A 23,505-nucleotide genomic window follows, 5' to 3' on the forward strand; every position below is an offset into this window, starting at 1 on the left:
CTTAACGTCCTGCTTCGCAGTTACTGCTAAAGCATTTGGCCTTGAAGTAAGCCTGAAGAAAACCGAGGTTCTTCATCAGCCGGCTCCTCGACAGGATTACCAGTCCCCCCACATCACCATAGGGCAAACAGAACTCAAAACAGTTGATCAATTTACTTATCTCGGCAGCACCATCACATCAAACGCAAGAGTCGACAAAGAAATTGACAACAGACTTGCTACGGCAAGCAGCGCCTTTGGTAGACTGCACGACAGAGTCTGGAAAAACAACCACCTGAAAAAGCAGACAAAGATCAGCGTGTACAGAGCCGTTGTCTTACCAACTCTCCTGTACGGATCCGAGTCATGGGCCCTCTACCGGCATCACCTACGCCTTCTTGAGCGCTTCCACCAGCGATGTCTCCGCTTCATCCTAAACATCCACTGGAATGACTTTATCACCAACATCAAAGTTCTTGAGCTGGCAGAGACTACTAGCATCGAAGCCACACTGATGAAAACTCAACTGCGCTGGGCTGGTCATGTCTCGAGAATGGACGACCATCGCCTTCCGAAGGTCATGCTGTACGGTGAGCTCTCTTCTGGACACCGAGACAGAGGTGGACCCAGGAAGAGATACAAGGACTGCTTGAAAAAAACCTTGAGCACCTGCAACATCGATCACCGACGGTGGGCTGCTATCGCCTCTGATCGCACATCTTGGCGCCTTACTGTTCGACGAGCAACAGCCGCCTTCGAGGATGATCGCAGGGCCCGACTCAACAGAAAAAGACAACAGAGGAAAAACCCAACACCCAACATCAACCAACCGACTTTCCCGTGTAACCGCTGCAACCGTGCCTGCCTGTCCCGCATCGGACTCATCAGTCACTTTCGAGCCTGCAGCAGACGTGGACTTCCTTAAATCTTCGTTCGCGAAGCAAAGCCATACGGCACTGAAACTGACCACATACTAGTAAGTAAAATTCCAAGCTCCCTCGGCAGCGCCGCCGGATAACGGAGCCCTCCTATGTTGTTCGGCGCTAGCTGTGTGTATGCAAGGAGCTACCTATGCGTACGATCGCACGAGTACTCGAACTTTAATTTGCAATGCATGCTTCAGCGGAGTGTCTGTTTATATACACGTAGGCCTATCCGACTTTTGTGACACCGTCACCGGCCCGAAGATTCGAGAATTAGTGGTTGTACAGAGAGGAAAAGCACCGTGACCTGTCGTTACATTGAATTACTTTAGAAGATATTTAGAATTGTACGGTAAGTATAGTCCGGGAATGTGAAATGTAATTTGTATCCGGTATTTCCTTTGCGACTGGCAGGACCTACCAGTGTGAATGTGTTCTGCCGCATCGCATGTAAGTTAGCTCCGAATGAATGAACGTGGCCAAACACGGTGAATTGGCAGTAACAATCACAGTCCGTCTATAGTTGTTTGTGTTGTGTTGAGTATATATGCCAAACTACAGCATGCATACATGCTAGCCCGACCAGACGCTGTAATACGCTGTGCGAATACAGCCGACTGGGCTGTGTATAGTTAGCATACATGCATGTAGCCCGACCAGACGCTGTTAATACGCTACGCGAATACAGCGTCTGACCAACGAGCGGGCACCTACAAAGTGGGGAACCACAACACAACTACAAAACTTATGAAAATTTATACGTTCTTTATAAACAATGTACACGTTACCAAACGTTACTCACCTTAAGTGCATGCTTGTATTACAAAAGGTTCGTAAGTCCATTGAGAGCCTTCGTGATAAGTCCGTGGAACCAAAAAATGATACTTTCTGGCGGATTCCCTAACACCGTCAGGGTTCATCGTTGCAGAATTCAAAATGGCGCCTTGATCTCTGCGGAAATCTTTTGCGTACGTGCGATGCGCTGTTTGAGTGTTGGTGTAGCAGCACGGTCGACAGCGCGACCTTTTGAAAGGGCATTCAGATCATGTGACCTCCCGGATATTGGAAATGGCCTGGCGTGAAAGACGATGTACCGTTCGTGAACCGTTCGCACATGCTGCATATAACCATCATTTTAGGTAAGTTATTAAATCTAAATTTCAATATTCATAGCATAGGGGCATTTCCGTGAGTTGTGCGACATGACCACCAAAATTTTACCTGCATATTTCAGGACAACTGATAATCTTACTTTGTTAGCCATAGTTTGAAGTGTGTGAAACCAACTTTACCTTTAAGAAAAGTTCCCTTTTGTGCATTTTTATACCTTTTGAAGCCAGAAAGCATTTTTTGACCTAAAAATCCCTAAAAATGCATTTTTGTTGCTCTTTCTGATTATTTTTTATATTTGAGGCTCAAATCAAACTTTGTTTGGTTTTACAAATCAAAAATATATTAATCTAGCAGAAAATAAAGTGGAGACCACGATATTAGATATGTACTTCGGACACCAGTGTGCTCTTTCATAGCTCAAGAAGCTGCTGTAACGTGAGTTACCGAAACATGAACTTTTTAACCTAGCAATTTTACTATGCCCAAATGAGACATGGTATTTTGGATTATCAAATAACTATGCAGCACACATACAAGAAATATGATGGGACTTATAGTCTTTGCTTCAAATTCTCATAACAGAGGTCTTAAAATTGTAACGTGAGTTACCATGTAACGTGAGCTACCACAATGTAACGTGAGTTACCGACATGATTTTTCTTTAATACCAAGAAATGATAATTATGAAGGTTGTGATTGTAAGTAACCAATGAGTACATGATTACTGAACTCTTGTATTAAGATTCTATTTCCAGTAGATTGTTATTCTCTTGGTCTCTCTCTATCACCAAACCAACTGGTCTACATGTACAATATATTAATTACACATGTTCATCACATGTTAACTTCTTAAAGAAACTGTTCCATATTTACTATTTAGTATTACAGTGCATGTATACTGATCTGTTACAAAAGTTGTTAAAAGACATTTCTTCTAAAGCTGCATGGACCTTGTTCCAGCAAATTATCAACTATTAATAGCCTCCTGATTGGGATAATCACTGCATGATTACTCTTGAAAAGTTCTTGTTTTTGTAATTCAAGTGATTACTATTTGACATTTCATAGTTTATACCTACCTGTGTAGACCAAAGCCATTGTTCATGAGGCTGAAACATTTACATGTATGAACTGAATTTTAAGATTGGAGCTCGCTTCCTGCTGTTCTTTCTGAGATTTTTGAGAACTGAACATTGTGAATTTGACACGCTTATGTGTTTTATACTATTCTACTCTGAGGTTTTAGCTATATTGTTGCAAAATCCTAGAATGAAACTTTTAAATGTTTACTATAATTTACTTTACATGCTGATCTATTACCAAAAACTTGTTGAATGTGAACCTCATTATCAGACATTTTCTTTAAGAGCTGGACAGTCATGTACCTTAAAGCAAACTATCAACATTTTGTGATATTAATAGTTAGCCTCCTGATCACAAAATATTTACTGTTAATGTTTTTCATTGGGATTTACTGCTTCAGTCTGCTTGATTACTCTAGAAAATACTGGTATATATACTTTTTACTTGTATGTACAATTTGAATAATGGCTACTTGACATTTTATAGACCAAAGCCATTGTTTTTTAAGGCTAAAACATTTATGAACATGTTTTATTAAACTGATCAATACTGGTAGCAGATAACTAAAACTTATCTGCAGTTTCTGTAATTCAAGTCTAATTTCTGTACCAGTTTCGTATAAGAATTTGTAAACAAATCAAACATACAAACAATTGATTATTGAGTAATTCAAACAATTATAAAATAATTGGAATATAAATTGCATTGTTTAAAAGTTAAAAGATTTATTGAAATATTTCATTTCTGAACCTTTAAACTCTCCACAGACTACATGTACAGGTCTCTAGTCTCATGACTCAGTATATTAAATGGAATAGTTTATGGATGACTTGTTTTATCTACATAGCCTGAAATCCATTTAAATCTAGTAAAATAAAAAAACAATCAAATCAAATTCTCAATTAAACCCTCAATTTCTGATGCATTTGTTATCAGGAAAAGAGTGTAATTTAATGAAATAGACTCTGTTTCATATCATTTTGTTGAATACAATTTTTGTCTCAGTACAAATGAAAGCTTGGAAAACGACTGAATTAAAAATGAATTTATCTTCAAGTTGGTATTCTAAATGTAAAGTTTCCTGCCTTTTGGTAATCTCATGGATAAAATGGGATTAATTACTGTCAGATCAATGTTCAAATTGATTTAGATTCTTTATTCATGGATTTTGTTTGTGAAAAAAGTTGTCTTGGTAAGTTTTCTTTGGATTATTAAGACAAAAAATTGTCTTGTGATCATGTGGACAAACTGTAACGTGAGTTACCGTAACGTGAGTTACCGCTTCACATGACGATACCTGGAGAATGTAAGACAATTCAAATTTTTACCATACTCGGTGATGTATGTTGTTAGTCCATGACTTTGACACAATAGACTTTAAAGTCTCTCTGTTTCTTGTTTGAGGAAACTTTTGAATATAAGACATGCCAAATTTTTGCATGTCCAAATTATGTAACGTGAGTAACCGACATTTGTAGTGTTTTTTCTCATAGTTCTCATAAGAGTCTGTGGATGTAATGTTGCTGTGAGGTAGGATGGAGGTGCATGATACTCATTCACATATAGTAACTCATATCACTAATTAGGTTTTAAGGATATTGATCTCAACAACCTAATTTTGAGTTCAAAATGTAACGTGAGTTACCGTGGAAATGCCCATAGATATGAAGTCTCATTATCATTTTGTTCGTCAGATGAGTTTGAAGTGACAAAAGAATGATCTAAAGTATCAAAATTCAATCCGATCGCATGCGATCGTTGGACCCTCTTCGTGTTTGGAGCTTTGTTGGTACAGCCCTGTCGCGCTACGTATGTACAGCGGCGACTGGGCTGTGTATAGTTAACATGCATGCAGCTAGCGGCTAGCAGCTGGAGCTGGCAGTAGAGTCTGGGCTGGGGTAGAAAGTCCCTCGTTCTACAGTACATTAACATTTAGGCCTGATGTGACTATGGTCGGAAAACAAATCAAGACAAATGGCCGCCAGATCGTTAAGCCTTACCTTGGCACGCACGCACGGGAGGTCGAACCTGATGCCATGGTGCGCGTGCTAGTGCCGATATTCAACTTACACTCACAGCATAGCCTAGGTTTTTGAATTTTATCTTCTCAGTGATGTCACGTCATCATTAATAGACAATGCAACTTTGGTCATAATGAAATCATTGCAGTAAACTCTGCTGAGTGCATGCAGAAATAACAAATATTCGGACACTACTTGTCGCATGCATATGTGTGTGCGTGTGCCTGGCGGAGGAGTAGGAGCACGTTCTGCTGCTGAAATTAGCCAGCAAACGGGTCTAAAGCAAGTTACCCAATGTTCGACATCCTAAATTGCGGAAGCAAAATAGCGTGCATGATCCGAACGCCTGCGTTGCGATCATCGTTCGAACGCCTGTACTCATTGTTCGACCCCATATGTCCGTGCTTCGTCATTCGCGACGTACCGCGCCGTGCGCTCGCCCTGCGTGTGTGAATGTATTAGCGCGCGAAACTGTATACATAGTACATCGCACTACGAGAGCGCGGTACTCCATGTACTCCACGCTGTGCGAGAGATTCAACGCATACACAACATGTTGCAATTGAACCATGGCGATGCCGCAAATTCTGGCACGGGTGGCATGCAAAATACAAATATCGCGTAAACGCTCAAGCAGTTCAAGCAGATCAACGGGTAAGTAACAGGCAAGTACATTTGCATGGCAACGCATATAGACTTGTGTCATTCCAAGTTAACTAGTCCGTTTATTTGCATTGAATCTGTAAAGCTTGTACACCTACAGCCACTATGGCAGCAGTTTCTGAGATAACTTGAGCGTTTACGCGATATTTATATTTTGCATGCCACCTGTGCCAGAATTTGCGGTATCGCAGTGGTTCAATCGCAACGTGTTATGTATGCGTTGAAATGCGGTCTGTATCTGGTCGTCGGGGATATGTTCCATGGAGACTGCGTCTGGCTTCACAGAATCCCTAAGAGAGCCGATAAAATTTAAAAAAATTATAAAAGACTCTTCCAACAGACAGATTTTTCTGTCTATGTCAGTAAAATTATGTGATAAATTAATTGTCAGGGTACGGACCGCATTGCATTGCTAGTTTAGCTGCCGCCTACCAAATAGCTGTGCTGTGACAGGGCTGTGTATAGTTACTCATTGCTAGAAAGTTGATGCAACTTGCATCAAATGTAAATACAGTCTGTTGCCCCAAACTTTCTGTTTGATCAGAATCAAATGCAAAGTTGTGTTTGATATTTGCATACATTGTATGAAGTCAAATGTCCTTCCCGCAATTGACTTGTGTTTAAATGCAAAGTTTTGCATACAAATTGGTTGGCAGACTTGCATGTATTTTTGGGAGTTTATCGCAACTGGGCCCAGGAGCAGTAGATGTCAGCTTTCCATCAAAACCTAGCCAAACAACTTTCATGTACATGTACATGTATTTTGACAGAAACTCAGTGATTGTAGTCTTATGGACTGATTTCAACCACAGATGGTCACCATAAAAAAAAAGTTATAGTTAGAGCTGGTATACTTTTTGTAATACTGTATGTATACGCCAAATATTTTGCGAGGTTTTTATTTTCGCAAATTATGCGAGTCGGGTGCTATTCGCAAAATTAAAGACACGCGAAAATATTGACTCTGATCCTGATGTGAATGTGACGTACCCGTGTACTCTTCTCCATTCAGTACAAGACTCCATGATCTCGTGAAATCGTCGGGAATTCCTGATTCGCGAAAAATTTAGACTCGCAAAATATATGGCGTATACAGTAGTCACGAGTCATTTTCTATATTTACAAAAAGAATCATAATTGTGAATGTTCCAAATCTTATTTAGTACTAGACTGAGCCTCACATCATTCCCAGGATATCTTCCATTTGAGACGTGAAGGAGTGCTACCATGCCTACCATAGAGGAAGTAAACGATGATGCTGCATTCACCAGTTCGCAGTCCAGCGGTACAACATCATCATCATCATCATCCTCGGGATCCAATGGCAGTGATGGGCCAAGCTCTGCTGGCGGGGAGCAGTCAGGGGCCAGTAAAGTTATGGTGAGCACAGTTCTGGATTTTTGTAATGGCACCGTTAATCGGACTGATATTTCCTCTACTGGTACCATGCTGAATAAACCAGATTGGAGTTAGCTCATGGGCACATTGGTCCGAATGACCTTTCTTTTTTCTCGGTCGGTTAGGGGCACTTCACTCGCTTTCAGGGCGACATGATGTATAAGCTTTATGCAACAATTTATGGTATTCATCAATCCTGCTCAAACAAAGAATGAACTTGCACAGACCAGATGACCAGAATGATCCTTTAACACCTGGGGGAAGCATCCATTTCATTATCTTCTATTAGATGTATTGACAATGTCTTTCTATTGATATTGCCAAATACTACTTTTGCTGTAAGGTGGATATGCTAGCAAGCAGCATTTATAAGGATTACATGAATAATCAATAATACATCACAGATGCTTATCCCAGTGAATTAAAAAACCAACATGCCTGTTGGTCCAAATAACATGTTTTTTCTGCTCATTCGCAAAGTGGAACCTGCGAACTGGCTTATTGGAGTACATGAAATCAGAAGATAATTGAATGGGAATCATTAGCTGCACTCTTTACCAGATTATATAATATATATGCTTTAAACTGTGACTTTGTGTCACCATGTTCAGTGCCTCTCCTCAGGAGGATATCTATATTTCAGTTATTAGTCTCTGTTTAGCAAGTAGATCAAACTTGTTTGTTTGTTTGTTTTTCATTTGATATGAAGGAAAATGATGTGATAGTTATCTACTTCTTTATTGATATGAATTTTTTGTCATTGCATACATAGTTTCTAATGAGAGAGATTATGAAAGTTTGCCTCTGATTTTACATTTTCACTGGCAGACCTATCTGATGACATATAAGGTGGATGCTGCATTATGGGCCTCAAGGATTGGTACCATCCTGTGCAGTATTCTCTACATTCTGCCACTATTTGGGTGAGTCGTATAGTCCTTATCATTATCACCTGATTTACAACTTTATTAGTGGAAAATTGAGCAAAGAAAACGGGATTCTATCGGGATTCGAACTTGAGACCTCCGGATTGCTAGCCCAGTGCTCTACCGACTGAGCTATAGAAAGCCCTAGTTCAGTGTTCGTCCCAGAAACCCTAAATTCTCAATGCTCGGATGGTCAGAAGCTATAGCAGTGTGTTTTTGTGTGACACACACGTATACACTTGAACCTGGCATAAACCCGAAGGATGATTCAACTCGGGGATAAATGCGAGGGATCACCAAAGTGATGCAGCTTTTGCAACTGACTGACCGATTGGCCCACATTCGACGGAAGAATTTCATGAATTTGGAAAATTCTAGCAAAATTAAAAAGGGGAACAATATCATTGGTCGAGAGCTGTGTGTTAATTTTTTTACTGGCCGCAGGCTGCCTCACAATCATAAACAAGTTATCGTGCACTAAGCAAGCATTCATGCACTCAGTAAGAGAAGCCCATTGGCTAAAAAATTGTGCATCCAGTACTTTTGCCAAGCATCCAGTAATTACTGGATGCATGATTTTGAAGCATTGGATGCATGGTTTTTGGGCTTTTGTCAATGGCAAGCCAAAAGGGAATGCATCCAGTAAATTTGCTATCTCAGGGAACACATGATCGAAAAATGGACTTCTGGCAAGAAAATTGTCCCCAATGTCTTTTCGTGCATCAGTTGGAATAGTATGCATGCGGTGGCTATGGAATTTAACCTAAATATTCCATAGTTATCCCTATGCACACAATTCCGACTGATGCACTCAGACCTGTGTGCCATTTGTAATATTGTACTTCCAAGTCAGCACTGAGCCTGTGCTACGAGTGTATCACCAGTGTGTACTAATCCCCCCCCCCTTATCCCCAACCACCCCCCTACCCTCATCACCACTAGCCATGCCGCCAGTCTCAGCTGCTACCAGCGGGCCCTGATCCTCAATGGTCTGACCAGTGCCCTGAGGCTCCACCAGCGCATGCCTCCCCTCCAGTTCAACCGGGTGTACCTGGCCCAGCTCCTGCTGGAGGATTCCTGCCATAATCTCCTCTACTCGCTCATCTTCATCAACAGCTACCCACTCACCTGTATCCTTTCTTTCAGCTTGTCTATGAGGGAGATCAGTTATTACTGCCTTAATCAGTGAGTCACTCATGGTTATCTGTTGTGGATCACAGGTGTATAGCAAGTAGACAGGCTGTAACTTCGAAGAAGAAGTAGGTTTACTGACTTGTTGACTAGATGACCAACTGACTCACTGATTAAATGCTATCAACAAACCAAGCAGATTGACTGAATAACTAGGCTACAGATTTATGGACCAACCATCAGATAATTCAAGATGGTATGTTGAAACGTAATTTTACCCATATTTACTGTCAAACTGACTGTCTGCTCAGCTGACCATTGACTAGGGTGGGAGCAACCAAACTTTTGTTAGGGCCAACTAAGATGCTGAAAATTTATGATTTAGGTTTTCTACCCAGGCATTGAGAGAACATGTTTCTGCAAGGGCAAGTTATTTCATCATTTATTACATTTTCCAACTCGGTCAAAGACACAGAAATAAGAAGAGTGTGTACATGAGGTAGAAGGAAGGATTGAAGGGTTATGTATTCTAAACATATGGAAGAGACAATCTAGTGTTATGTACCAATATGTCAATTTGTTGTGTTTTCTGAAAGTAAGTATGTAAGTAGTTTGTGACTGTCTTATCTTGTGTATATTACCAGCAGGGTAGACATGCAAGTGAGGCATGTGTCTCTGTCGTAATCAAGAAACATTATGGGCAACATATTGGTAATGTGATACAACAGCAGTCTCTGTTTTCATATATCTGTCTATCTAGAAATCCATGAATTCTACTCTGAAGATATGGTGTCCAGGTTAAATGCTTTTCACAGATAGCATCAACTGCGCACTATAACCTCTAGGAAATCGCCAAAGCACAGGCACATTAATTGTGGTGTACTTTTCAGAATCATTCTGTGTGCCAAATTTTCCTGAACAAGAAATCATCCAGTTGTGCTGACACCGGTGTTCCTCTTTGCTGTCCTGCATTCATCAAGTTTCACCAAGAAGCTTGCCAATGTGAGTGAAAGGAAGGAAAAAATACCACACTCTGCATGTGAAATTTACATCAGTTGCATAGTATTCAAGGAGTCAAGTATTGTCTTGTCTTCATTTTGACTCGCCATTATCAGGTTTCAGTTTAAATGTGTAATTTATATTCATTCTAATAGTAACATGCTCACTTGAACTGTAAGTACAAGACTGTGACATTTACATGAAACAGAACAAAAAGAAAGAAAAAAAAGCTTCAATTGGAGTGCTGCATCTGAAGATCTTGTATTTGAAATGGGTTCGAGTCTTTCATTGCATTTTTAGCAGTACAGTGCACTCCCGTTACAACGAACACGGTTATAACGAAATTTCGTTATAACGAAGTAAATCTTCTGGTCCCAAAATTATCACCATTAAAGTCTATGGTACAAAATTCGCTTATAACGAACACGGTTATAGCGAAATTTCCGTTATAACGAAGTCTTTTCCGAGCGCCACAGACAAAGAAAAACAAAAGAGATGTGCTCCGTTATAACGAAATGCGGATCGCTTTCGAAAATACGTAGCGGAACAAGCATTTATAGCGTCTCTGCATGGGTGAACGCTTCACAACACTGTGTGTTCGCTCCTTGTGTCACGCACAGTTTCTGAGGGGAACTTGCGTTTATTATTGTAATACAGTCAGGGGTGTATCCAGGATTTTTTCTGGGGGGGTCGTAATCAAAATTTTTGGACCTTTACCTTTGCGAGGGAGCGGAGCGACCGAGCGGGGGGAGGGTGTGGGAGGGGGGTGTCCCCCCTCCCACGGTAGGGAGTTTTTGAATTTTATATCTTAAAATGGGGCCATTTGGTGCATACAAAAGTGAATTTTTCGGCATGGCAGTGCGGCTTAGAAATAAGGTAAATCATGGCATATTAAAACTAAGTTATGAAATTTACGAGGTTTTTGACAATTTGCTGGAACACCGGTCACTTTTTTTCCCTGTTGTAGGCCTATATAGAGTAAAAAGCCCTCAAAAAACAAAAATGTCTTTTACAAAAAGTGGACCTTTTGAAAATTTTGGGGGGGTCGTACGACCCTCCCGACCCCCCCTTGCATACACCCATGACAGTTATCCCATCACATTTCACATAGCTTTGCAGTGTATGATGAGTATTCGGCAAACATAATAAGATATATATACGTGGTTCCTTGTTTTCGTTATATATTGTATTTGTTCGGTTATAACGAAATTTCGTTATAACGAAAGAAAACTGCCGGTCCCGAGCATTTCGTTATAACGGGAGTGCACTGTATTTACATACCCTGGGTACAAATACAATGTCCAATTTACCCCATAACCTGCAATGATGCAAGTTTAACCATCAACAGCAACATCCCCCCCCCCCCAAAAAAAAAATAAATAAATAAATAAAAATAAAAATAAAGATAAATAGATAAATAAATAAATAAATAAATCGAAAAAAGAAAATATTAATTATTTGGGTTCATTCTTGTGCCCCCTGGGAACTTGGTTGGAGAGTGTTGAATTTAATTCACATGGCCATAAGGGAGCACTTAAATGCTTTTGAGCGAGATGCTATGAGACTTACAGCTGTAGGTCCCATCAAAGGATGAGGCAGTGGGGATTAAAGTGTCTTGCCTGGGGGTGCAAACACTGCTGCCAGGGGACTTGAACTGGGAACCTCATGATTGATAAACTGTGGTTGTATCCACCGAGCCACAATAGCTGAGTGCAAGGAATAATCAGTAGGCAAAACTTGCCGAACTCTTGCCCCATCAGCGAGGCCCATTTGCTTACTAAAAGGTCTTTGCAAACTGATATGGTAACTGTGTGACTGACAGATGTGCTGATTTGCATATTTGATTTCTTTCTATTGTTCTTTGTGGTCAGATGGTGGGACCAGACAGTGTCCCGTTTGTGCGTAGAATGGTGGACAAGGTCATCAGCCACCAGGTGGACATCCTGCGCTTCATCGCATTCGATGAGATCCTCATCATGCCGATTCTCGTATTCATGATGGCGACGTGAGTATGGGCAGCGGGAACCATGGCATTGCATCAGGGCTTGGTCGCATAACAAAGAGACAAGGACAGTTGCTGTAATAAGAGCAATGAAACAGAAACGGAAAGAAATCTGCAAATACAGTAGCAAACATGTCGTCGCTGGGGTGACAAAACCTCGTACCTCAAAATTGTCAAATGTTCAGGAGAGCGAAAAAACATGGCGGCCAAAGCACTATAGTGAATGGGAAAGCCTTCTCTTTGACATGTCATGGTGGCTTCATTTTTGGAGTAAGACAGTTAGGATTTGGCCAAGACATCACTTGACCCATTATTTGACCATTAAGCTAAAAAAAATTTTTTTGACATTTTTGAGATACGAGGTCTTGTCACCCCAGCGACGATGTACAATACAAGGATGACATGATTCAATACAGAAGCTATTTACAATTCACATCAACTATTGCCTAAAGTCTCAATGGTTTCAGTAATCAATTACCATGTTAAAAGAAGTTTGCTTAAATGAAAGCAGGAAAATGGAAATAACATTTCAGCAGGTGTTGTTGCAAATTTGGACAAAGTTGGTGAGGTTGTAAGCAGTCTGTGTTCATCTTGTGGTCTAATATCTCTTATTTTAGGCATCTCAATACAAAGTAATAAAAAAAATTTTGAAATGAACATCTCTCCTGTTGATGTGACCTGTTCTTTAATTCCCACAGTACTTGTCATTTGTGTGTTCCAGGCAATGCATTAGCTTTTATTCAGGTGTTTCTTTAAAGCGTAGGTCTGTTCTTGACTCTGATCAGCTTACATCAAGGACATTAACGTTGTCACACTTCCCTGAAGATATTCAAGCCTCTTCTATTATGCAATTTCACACACGATGCAACAACAACAACACCAACCTTTTTTTTTGGGGGGGGGGGGGGTGGGGGCGGGTGGGATGGATGTGGGGGAGGTGGAGGGAAAGCTTGCTATCAATGCAGTTGTTACCATACCAATACACACAGTGTTGCCTTGGTGACTGTATGATGCTTGTGACATCTACCAGAAATAGTGATAAGTCATCAGATTATGTATAGCATCACACAATATCCTTTATAGCTGGATATGAAAGTGTGTTACATAATGAACTGATGTGAATAAGAACCGAGTATTCAGTGTCTTAGTAGTAGTCATGACACAAAAAAAAAAAAATAATAATAATGGGCATACATAGATACTTGGTTGGACTCAAATCTATAATCTCTTGAGTGTGTGTGGGTATGATTTCTTTTATCATGGGTGCTACTAAAACACTGAAACACTGTCCTTACTGACATCATGGTAGGGTAATATGCCAATCAGTTGCAATAGATGCAACTTGATGTAAATGCTCATTAATTTGAATAATGAATCAAGTCTTATGTCAAACTTTTTCTTCCTTTTTTTTTTCCTCCAGCGGTCGTGTGAGTCTGATTGCACCCATCATCTACTTCAGGTTTTTGACATTCCGCTACGCATCAAGACGGAATCCATACTGCAGGTATGAGAAACTCGATATTTTTATACCGTTGTAGTAAGACTTGCTTGAAAGAGTAAAATTTTGGGTCTACAGTGTTTTGTTTTGTTTTTTTTAAACACTGATCACATCACATCAAAGTTGGAAATATTTGTCTAGTAAAAAACTATTAGATCTCTTATTTGCCATTTGATGTTTGAACGTCTGTATCCCCCCCCCCAAAAAAAAAGTCTGTGTTAAGGTAGAATGAATTGAAATTTTTGAACCAGATAGATTTTTGGCTTATCAGAATAAAAGTGAAGGCGAGCAAAATTCATATGCACATGATTAAATTTTGTGAGTAGGGACTTCCTAACAGTTTTGCGAGTGGTTGAATTTGCAATTGTAGAGTACAATACTGGATGGGAAATGTATGCAAGCAGGTCAAGTTCATGCCGGGATCACAGTTGATATTTTCGCATGTTTTTAAATTCTCAAATTTCACAAAAATAAAAACATTGGGAAATATTTAGCATATACAGTAAATTGTTTTTTTCAAGATGATTACTTTTGTAGCTCCGATGGAGAGAGATTTTCCTCAAATCTTTTGCAAGCTTTTGTGAAGATTGGTATGCGAAATGCAAGAGACAAATATTGTTTAAAATGTTATAAAACTCCTATTTTGGTTTGTTTGTTTTGCAACCTGATTACTAGGATATATTTTCAGTTCTTCCCATAGATTTCTTTAAATAAATTTTCTTTAAATATGTTAGCATCTTCCTTGCTTCCTTCAAGTGGTGATACAGTCACATCCATTTGTGTCCTTAATCATATATTTCTTAGCCCTAACTAGCCCGGGGGGGGCCTCTGAGACCCCCCATCGACGTTCTGCGCAATGTATCGCTATCGCGAAAAGCTATCGCCGCGACATTTCGTGACTTTTTTCTTTTGAGTCTCCCACATCTTTTGACACCAAATTTGCAATGCCCGGGCGTGCGGTTCCGAAGTTGTGCATAAATATGTATGCGCATGTCAGACCAAAAATTGCTCAAAAACATGAATTTGTGTACAATTTCAATGCAAACTGTGCTTACTGGCAAATTTCATAAAAGCATGATTATTTTGGGGTTTTATTGATTAAAATCAATTAATAACATTTTCTTGTTCAGAACAATGTTGCGGAAAAATTTCATCGAAAAAACAATGAAAAACAAAGTCGAAAAACAGAAATACATAAGAAATTAAAAAGACAATAAAATACTTTAGAAATTTTTTCTGATGGCACATTTCTTTTTTCTCTTACATTTGCTGAGGACACTAAAAAGAATATTTACACACAAAAATGTGCCTGTTTTGAGCTTTATTTAGTAATTTATACCAAATTGTCTGATTTCAAGCACCATTATGTATAAATTAGCATAATTTAGCATAAATGATATTTTTTTTTGAAAATTAACTTCATGGTACTTTAGATTACGTCAATGTGTCACCGCTTACAGATGGCTACAAGCCTCTTGTTTCTAGATGTTGGAAGAGACAGTTGCAGGGAATATTAAGATACCTGGGGGGTGTTTCATCAACGCTTGTCGGCGCTGACAACTTGAATCACCATAGTAACAGTCAGTGACCAGAGCATCTCAGCGAATCAAAACCAAGGATTTTGCTGAAATTGGTCAGCACCGACAGTTATCGGCGCTGACAAGCGTTGATGAAACACCCCCCTGGTCTCACCCGCATGGATACATCTCAGATACTGTATTAGTTGTTATTTTCGCATACAGGTATTTTTGCAAACAAGGAGGTCACACACATTTTCATGAAATGTTGTTTTCGCGAATGGACACAGAAGCTGTTATTTAAGAGCACTAATACCCTAGCACATGGCAACATTTTCATGTGATGTTGAATTCGCTGTCCAACAGTGATTTGAGAAATTTGTGAAAATTAAACCCTTGCGAAAATAACAACTTATACGGTGATGCAGCCTTATGATAGGCCATAAAAGAACAAATATGTCTTATCCCCGTATAGTGGGTAAAATGAATTTAAAACGATGATGACGGTAGTAAATTTTTCACGCCCAGACACAATGAATTCACTGCAGCTGAATTGATCTGTGTTCTGCTCTTTGTTTGCTCCCTTCCCAGGCAAATATTCCACGAGCTGAGGATACGGACGGAGCAGTACTGCCGACAGCCGAACACGCCGACCTTCCTCAGCAACTTTCTCACAAAGTGCATCGGGATGCTCAGTCGCTTTGCACCACCAGAGGCATACCAGCAAGGCCCTCAGCAGTAGGAGTGGAAGTAGCAAAATGATGCAAAACGGATGATGTATCATGCCTCTTCTATACACAAACTCAGTTTCCTCTTCTTCTTCACATTTGCGAGCACAAATAGAAGTCAAGATGTACAATCTTATGTTCACCACTGGTAGGATTGTGTGCTACCAAACATGGAGTGTCTGTTTGAGAGACACTTTTATTAGATGGCAGGCCAGAAAGTTGAATATGCCGCATTATACAACACCTAAAAAGATTCTAGCTATACAGTCGGTCAATTGCTCATCATGTGACATGCAGTTTAAAGTGCCATTGCATGCTGTCCCTGTTGAGCCTTGCATTTTTGTTTGAGCAAAAATGGATAGTGCACAGCTGATGTCACCAATATACATTGACTCCCGTGTTAAACTAAAGAACAACTCAGTTTCTACACCATTGCTTACCTCTTATGTCATTAAAAAAAGCAACAACAACAACAACAAAAGTAAACCTTTACTGACTCAATCTGTTACAAGGAGCACAAGACCACAGCAGACAAAAAAAAATATAACTTGCTTGGTGTTAAAAAGTGACATAATCAGAAAAATCCAGGTTATGGGGTATGTGGCCAAAACAGTGACCACTCATTATCATTGACGTACACAAATTTTTCACCCTAGCTTACCGTAACCCTAAATTATGCATGACGGTCTATACTAAACATGCATTTGCTCATCTGATTGCAAGACTTGACATTGTGGATGACTGCAGCGCTCTTTACATGTCTCCAAATTTCATTTAGAAAACATGACATGGATGTGCATTCATGGGACCGCATGTAAATGGCACAATACTTTTTTTCTTTCTAAATTATTCAAGTACAACTTATCTCCCGGAAGCCATCTTCAACGCCACTCTTCTTACGAGGAGCTATCCTCCAGTGAGATACTGTAAAAGTGGTTTCTTTCGCGGGAGTTTTATTTTCGCGCTTTGAGGTTGAACCACGAATTTAACATCACGCAAAAATGTTTTGAACTCACCGCTTGTTACAACGCTATTGCGCACATGCACACACGAAGTTTCTGCGCATTGAGTGTATTGATGGTCAACACACACACAGCGATACCGCGCAATGTAGGTACAAGCATGTTATAAAGTACTCGAGAGACTGGATTTCAGGTAAGCCTGCATTTAATTTTAATTTCTATTTAATAAATCAAAGAATAATTGGATTATTGTTTGGGTTTTCATATGCAAAATAAAACAGTTTTTGCCGACTGTGAAGTTACAGATTTTGCCGACCGCGAATTTAAACACGCGCAAAAAAGTCGGCACCGATGGAAACCGCGAAAGTATCTGTACCCGAAAGAAACCACTTTTACAGTACATGTATGTCAGAGCTTCAAAAGTACAGTAGACAATCAGGCACATTTCACAGTGCACGCTGCATTTATGGTGTTGACTGCTTTGTTAACATGAGCTCATTTCAGGTGGTTGCAAATCAGTTTTGGGAGTTGAAGTGCATCTGTACACAAAAATGTGGATATCTGACATTGTAGTTTATTGTATTAGTAATATCTCTGAGAAATCCGAGAGTGTGAGGTTGCTCTCATACAGAGATACTGAATTAAAAGGATCAGTCCCAGAATACCTAAAATTGCAGGCACCTTGATCAAAAACTAGTCATCTGGTGTTACCGATTGTATTCAATTACGTAGTTCTGTAACTTTTTATGCAAACCTCAATGTTAGGTATCGCTTTTTGAACTCACAGATCCACGCACATACTTGCAGGCGTTCCAATAAGCGAGGCGATACTCATAGAAAGTATTCAGAATAAATGTTTGCAGACAGAAGCAAGCAGAAGAAAGGTGCACATGCCAAAGGGCTTCGTATGGCTGATATTTTGCAAACTGGTCTCTAATGCAGCATGCTTGGTCGCGCACGTATATTGAATGGACGCTTTTTGTGATGAGCAAAAACTTTCCCTAGGGTACTAAGAACATGTTCTTGCACCGCTCAAATTTAAATTTTAGGGTACAGATACACTTTGACCATGTCCAGTAATTCAGATAGCAGAGTCCACTGAGTCATGAAACCGGCACAACCAACAGGATTTTGCGATTTGAAATTTAAAGTTATGACCTCTTTCTGTCGAAAGACAGCTGCCAATCCTGTGCTCTTGACCTTTAAGTGTGGCTGAATTCTGGCAATTAGGACACATCTATGTTGCACATGTTTTAATGGCATGCAACCATGGACTAGGTCCAGAAATAGAATGGTGCCCGGAAGTGAAAACACACTGTAAGGGCAGAAAATGTTGTATTCTTATGTAGCACACATCAGAGCAAACTGAAATGTTTTTGTTCAGATAGTGATGAGAATTTCACCCACTTATCAAACTATTTGTGTGTATTTATCACCAATTATAAAAGTACAGTAACTACATCTTATCAAGTACACTTGCACATGATATTCTCATCTCTCAATTGGAATGATATTCACACAAATATTAAGTAGTTCCAAACAGTACAAGGACATTAGACAATTTTTTGCTAGGATGAAGTTAAAAGCAAATGACACCGCAAGTTTAGTACATGCATACAGGTAACTAATTTATAAGATTTCCTATAGCCGTGATATTTGTATAATGCATATAAAAAGTGAAAGAATAAGATGTTACAGCAATTCCATACTTAACCAATTTTCATCACATATCCTGAACAGTGAGATACACGTGTAGCCTTTAGGGTTCTGAGAGTAGGGGTGCGTTCGAGCGCTCTCCTAAAGCGAACTGTACCGTACCGTACCCGCGCCAGAGGAGCATTCGAACGCTCCTAAAGTGTACCGTACCGTACTGTACCGAGCCAAAAGTGGACCACTTCCCGATGTGCTCCAAAAGCGTACCAAAGCGTACCAAAAGTTCGTTGTAAAGCATGCGCGTATCATGCGCATACATCACAATGCAAAAACATCATTCTCTTTGTTCTGGACAGCTGTAAGTAGTTCAAGCGCCAGGGGTGAATGACATTCTTGCTACAAACAAGCGTGACCTTTCTAAAAATAACTCGTGAGTACGCTTTCTCCACAGAGCGCTCGAACGCTCCAAAATTGGCATGGTACGGTACGATACGCTTTAGTTCAGTTCGCTTTGGTTCGCTTTAGAGCGCTCGAACGCACCCTAGGCTACTCTTCTGTGATTTGGTAGTCTGTGCATACCTCATTTACATATAGTTGTCTGTAATGACCTTAAAGCTTGCCAAACATAGCAACCAACAGTGTCGACTCTGAAAATGAAATAAAACAGGCAGCTGGCCAAGGATCAGCTACTCAGCTAGCCAGCTGGGTGCTTCAGTGTGGATGAAACGTGTGGATTTGGGTGTGTTTTGACACATTACCCATTTGGAAGTGTTGTTGTTGTTATTTTAAAGATCGAAAGAAGAGAGAGAGAGAGAAATGGGGCCCTATACAAATAATTTGGAAGTGGTCTTTTACTTCAGGATCAGATAATGAACTTTGATTCTGCATTACTGTGTATATTCTCTGAAGTCTTTGCCAATAATGAAGTGTGATGTAGCGAAGGATAGTACTGAATTTAGTGGCATGTGGTTTTGGGTACCATTTCATTCCGCTGACCTTAAGATGAGTTGTCTTGTAATTTGAAAGTGTTTTGGCTCAGCGGATCGAATTGACAGTATGAATAATTGAATCTATGAATTTTGTCAATAGAAAATTTAATCAAACTGAAAGTAATTTCTATTGTATAATCTCTAGTATATACATTATTAATGTAGTATATTTTTCCAGAGTGAGTGAAAATATATTCCGATTTGGTGTGAGCAGTTATTTTCTCTCTCTTTTTTTAAATCTTTTTTTTTTTTTTTTTGCATATGAAGTAGGGCTTTCTTTGTTACTTGGTATATCAATGAAACCAATTGTTGATGAAGCTTATTGCTCTTGTACTCTACAGTCCAAAATCATGTTTGATTGTACACTGTGTCAGTGATATGTGATGTCAAATGCATTTGCGCATCGTGTGAGGGTCGTTTTGTTCTCTTTTTTTTTGCACCTGCACCTGCTGGATTTTCACAAGACAAATGATCATGGCAAAGGTTAGACTCACGGTCCATGATAAGGTAAGGAAAATGTGTTGGTAGTAATTCCGATTCAGAAGTCACCACATGGGTTTGCACATGCATTCAAAGCTGTCTTTTAATGGCACTCATCTGTCTGATGCAGCCACAAGAAACTCGGCATGAGAGAGAAATTGATACCGAGTGTAACATGGCCATCTGTCTCGTGCCGGTCATCAGACACCCGGTTTGTCTCCCATGGGTACACTCCAACCTCTCCTATCCAGACATGTTGGTACCGGCGCTCATCCAGATAGGATTTGGCCGGATATGGGAGACTCAATGTTTGATACGCACAGCTTTCTACCCAATTGTAGCTTATGTACATGTATCAATTTTGTGTGAGTATGTCACATCCTTGTCAGCTGGTCTGCGTTCAGAATTTTCTGACAATTCACTCAATGAACGATAGCCTCTGCCATGCCCTGATTTAATCACATGTGTTTTGTCCCATGTTCATGTGGTGATTTGGGAGTAGTGAATGTCAGAATGAATGTTATTTAGATGAAAATTAGATGTGAATGTATGTTAATTATGTTCAGAATAATATGTACAATTCATGTGAGTTTGTGTAGGAATTTTGTTTGAGTTCAAAATCCCTTTTTCCCCCATAATTACACTTGCATTAAATTGCAGGGAAAAAAATAAAATCACACTAAGATCACATTCTATTGATGTGTTAACATCAATCTATTGATGTGTTAACAGTAGTGAGCAGTCTTTCTTTGGAATTATTTCTCACAGGCACCATTCAGTAACACTCAATTTGTTACGAAGTTTTGACATCTGATGATAGTGTATGATGATAGTGAACATACATTCATGCACAAAAGTTCCTGGGATCATACACAGTCTACTGACATTTAGACGATGTAGCAGTACTTAAACTTCGTCAACTTACTGCACTCAGCTGATTGTGAGTCAGTTCACATACAGTGGAAATGCAGTAAAACAAGAACGGATATATCAAGATATCTGGGCGCAAATAAAAAAAGATACCTGGGCACTGTTCCATGAAAGTTGTGAGCCCTGACAAGTTGTCAGTCTCTGACAATGTCAGTGCAATCCTTCGTTTTGATTTGCTGAGAAGCTCTGGTACAAGTACAAGTAATTTTCATAGACTGACAACTTGTCAGGGCTGACTACTTTTATGAAACGGTGCCCTGATATGACAAGGTAGTTTTGCAGGTCCTATCCCTTTAATGTTTGTTTTTAGCCCCACTATAATAAGATACGCTGATATAACAGGACACCCTGATACAATAAGATGACCGATATAACGAGGACATTTCAGTGGTCCCGAGGAGCTTATTACAACAAGACCGGTTAGTGTTTCTTGTATTCGTCTTCTCTTTGATATCCTCTCACCTGTGTTTACCTTGTGCCAAAAATTTGTATGTAATGTATCACATCATATGCCATTTCTTTCTAGGAACAATACACATATCTCTTTGCACATTGCAGCTTCAAGAAAATTAATGAAGCAGTGCACATATCACCTACAATTACGTAGTCATGCAAAGTGTATTGACACTCTCTCCTCCACATGTATAAATGTTGATGTTTTTACAAGAAAACAAACAATTCACATTTTTAAGGTTGATAAAAGTTTTGGGTTGTACTGTATTGTTCATGCGATAATGTGAAAGGAGTTTGGAGGAGTTTGTATTTCGTGCAAGGCATATAATCATGTTTAAATGTGACACATTGAACCTGTAGAAATTTTTTTTAAAATCTGCCCAGTGTGCTCAGTAAATGCTCAGTACACGTATAACGAATAAAAAAAAAAATATCATATCAGCTCTTCTGAAAGTTCAAACAAGCAAATACATTCATGCATTCAATTTATATTTCTTCATTTTCCTCATCTCAACACTGAGCAAAATAACCAAATTGGGATGCAATGAATACATATGGGAGGGAAAATAGATCAGAAAAGGTGCAGCCACTATGCATTACACACAAGATAACCCATGCAGGTAATGAAGGTAGGGTAGATTGTTACCACATCACACGAGGAAGCTAATACATATTAATTATTGGGGTAAAACATTTTGTTTTATGTCATGGCTATTAGTGAATGTAAGGATAGTATATGTACCACTCCTGCAAGGGTTATAATTTACCCAAATAGTTTTGTTTTAATCTTCAGTGTCTTTTTTTCTCTCTCTTTTTGCAGGGTGTTAAAAGTATAAAATCTAGCCCCATATATGTGTGTGTATATGTGTATATTCTTGACATATAAATGTATACATACATATGTAAATGTTATGTAATTTGGGTCTCGAGATATTTCCAATTTTAGGTCAGTTTGTGTGAAATATTACTCTCCAAAAAACCTTGTATTGTCAGCTGATGTTCATTTGGCATTTGTTTCTCTAAGTTGATAATTGTAGCTGTCTTTTCCTATAGTGTAGTGTCTTCTGCTCATGCAATTTCCTATGATGTAGAGTATTTTGTCATGGTATGATAGAATGCCATGTTGTTGTGTTTGTTACTTTATGGTACATTGCATTACTGTAAATTATGTGGCAACACAAATTCTGGCCCAGACCTAATTTTGTGTTATTGGCTCGACTTTGTTTGATATTTTTTTTTTTGTATCCATGTACAGTTGTACATCTTTGACATTATGACTAACTAATTGTGCAATTTTGTATATGTGGAGTAAATAAAGAAATTGAGCAATTGACAACAACATTTTCAATGCACAGTTATTCTTTGAGTGTGGCAAAGCAATTCACTTTGTTTTTTCACATTCATTGTGTTTGTATGTATTGCAATTTCCTTATACCCCCCCCCCCAAAAAAAAAAAAAAGAAGAAGAAGAAAAGAATAAAGAATCAATCAATGTGAGAACTATTGATTTCAGAGATTGGATCAAATATACTGTAGATTACACAACAACGACGATGACAACAACAACAACAACATCAACAACAAATCATTATAACCAAGCAAACTGATGAAAATGTTTACATACTCGCTCAGCAGTAGACCAGTGATCTTTATAGGCTGAACCAGGGAGGTCGCTGAACCCATCAAAACCGAGCAGTATGTGAGTTTTGATGAAAAGGGCAGGGGAAAAAAGCAGGAACTTCAGAAACATGTACACATACAATACAACTCGACCATCCGTGTCGACACACAAATACTCTTGTAAAGAGATGGGTGGAGAGAACTAGGCAGTATAAAGAAAACAAATTCAAAGCAAAATTGTGTGACAAATGTTGGAAACAACTACATGTACTCTGCAACAGGGGATGGATGATCTAAAAGGCATATGTATATATGATATATATATTATATTATATACATATATATATTGTGTGTAAAGACATGGACAAAGGTCACCATTAGGTTTAGAATCGTGTGTTCCAAAACAAATGCTGATTTACATAATAAATTGATGATTAA

General features: G+C 39.2%; 1 protein-coding gene across 1 annotated transcript; it reads left to right on the forward strand.

Annotated features, from left to right (window-relative positions):
* Window positions 1-1,153: 1,153 nt before the first annotated feature.
* Window positions 1,154-17,906, forward strand: LOC140234792 (transmembrane protein 33-like). Its single transcript, XM_072314828.1, has 8 exons — window positions 1,154-1,254; window positions 6,975-7,162; window positions 8,009-8,103; window positions 9,049-9,236; window positions 10,172-10,239; window positions 12,108-12,241; window positions 13,659-13,742; window positions 15,845-17,906. Exons 2-8 carry the CDS (start codon window positions 7,010-7,012, stop codon window positions 15,993-15,995), a joined length of 873 nt encoding a protein of 290 aa, XP_072170929.1. The 5' UTR covers window positions 1,154-1,254; window positions 6,975-7,009; the 3' UTR covers window positions 15,996-17,906.
* Window positions 17,907-23,505: the final 5,599 nt, after the last annotated feature.

The sequence above is a fragment of the Diadema setosum genome, chromosome 11 (genome assembly GCF_964275005.1).
Source record: "Diadema setosum chromosome 11, eeDiaSeto1, whole genome shotgun sequence".
NCBI classification, from domain to species: Eukaryota; Metazoa; Echinodermata; class Echinoidea; order Diadematoida; family Diadematidae; genus Diadema; species Diadema setosum.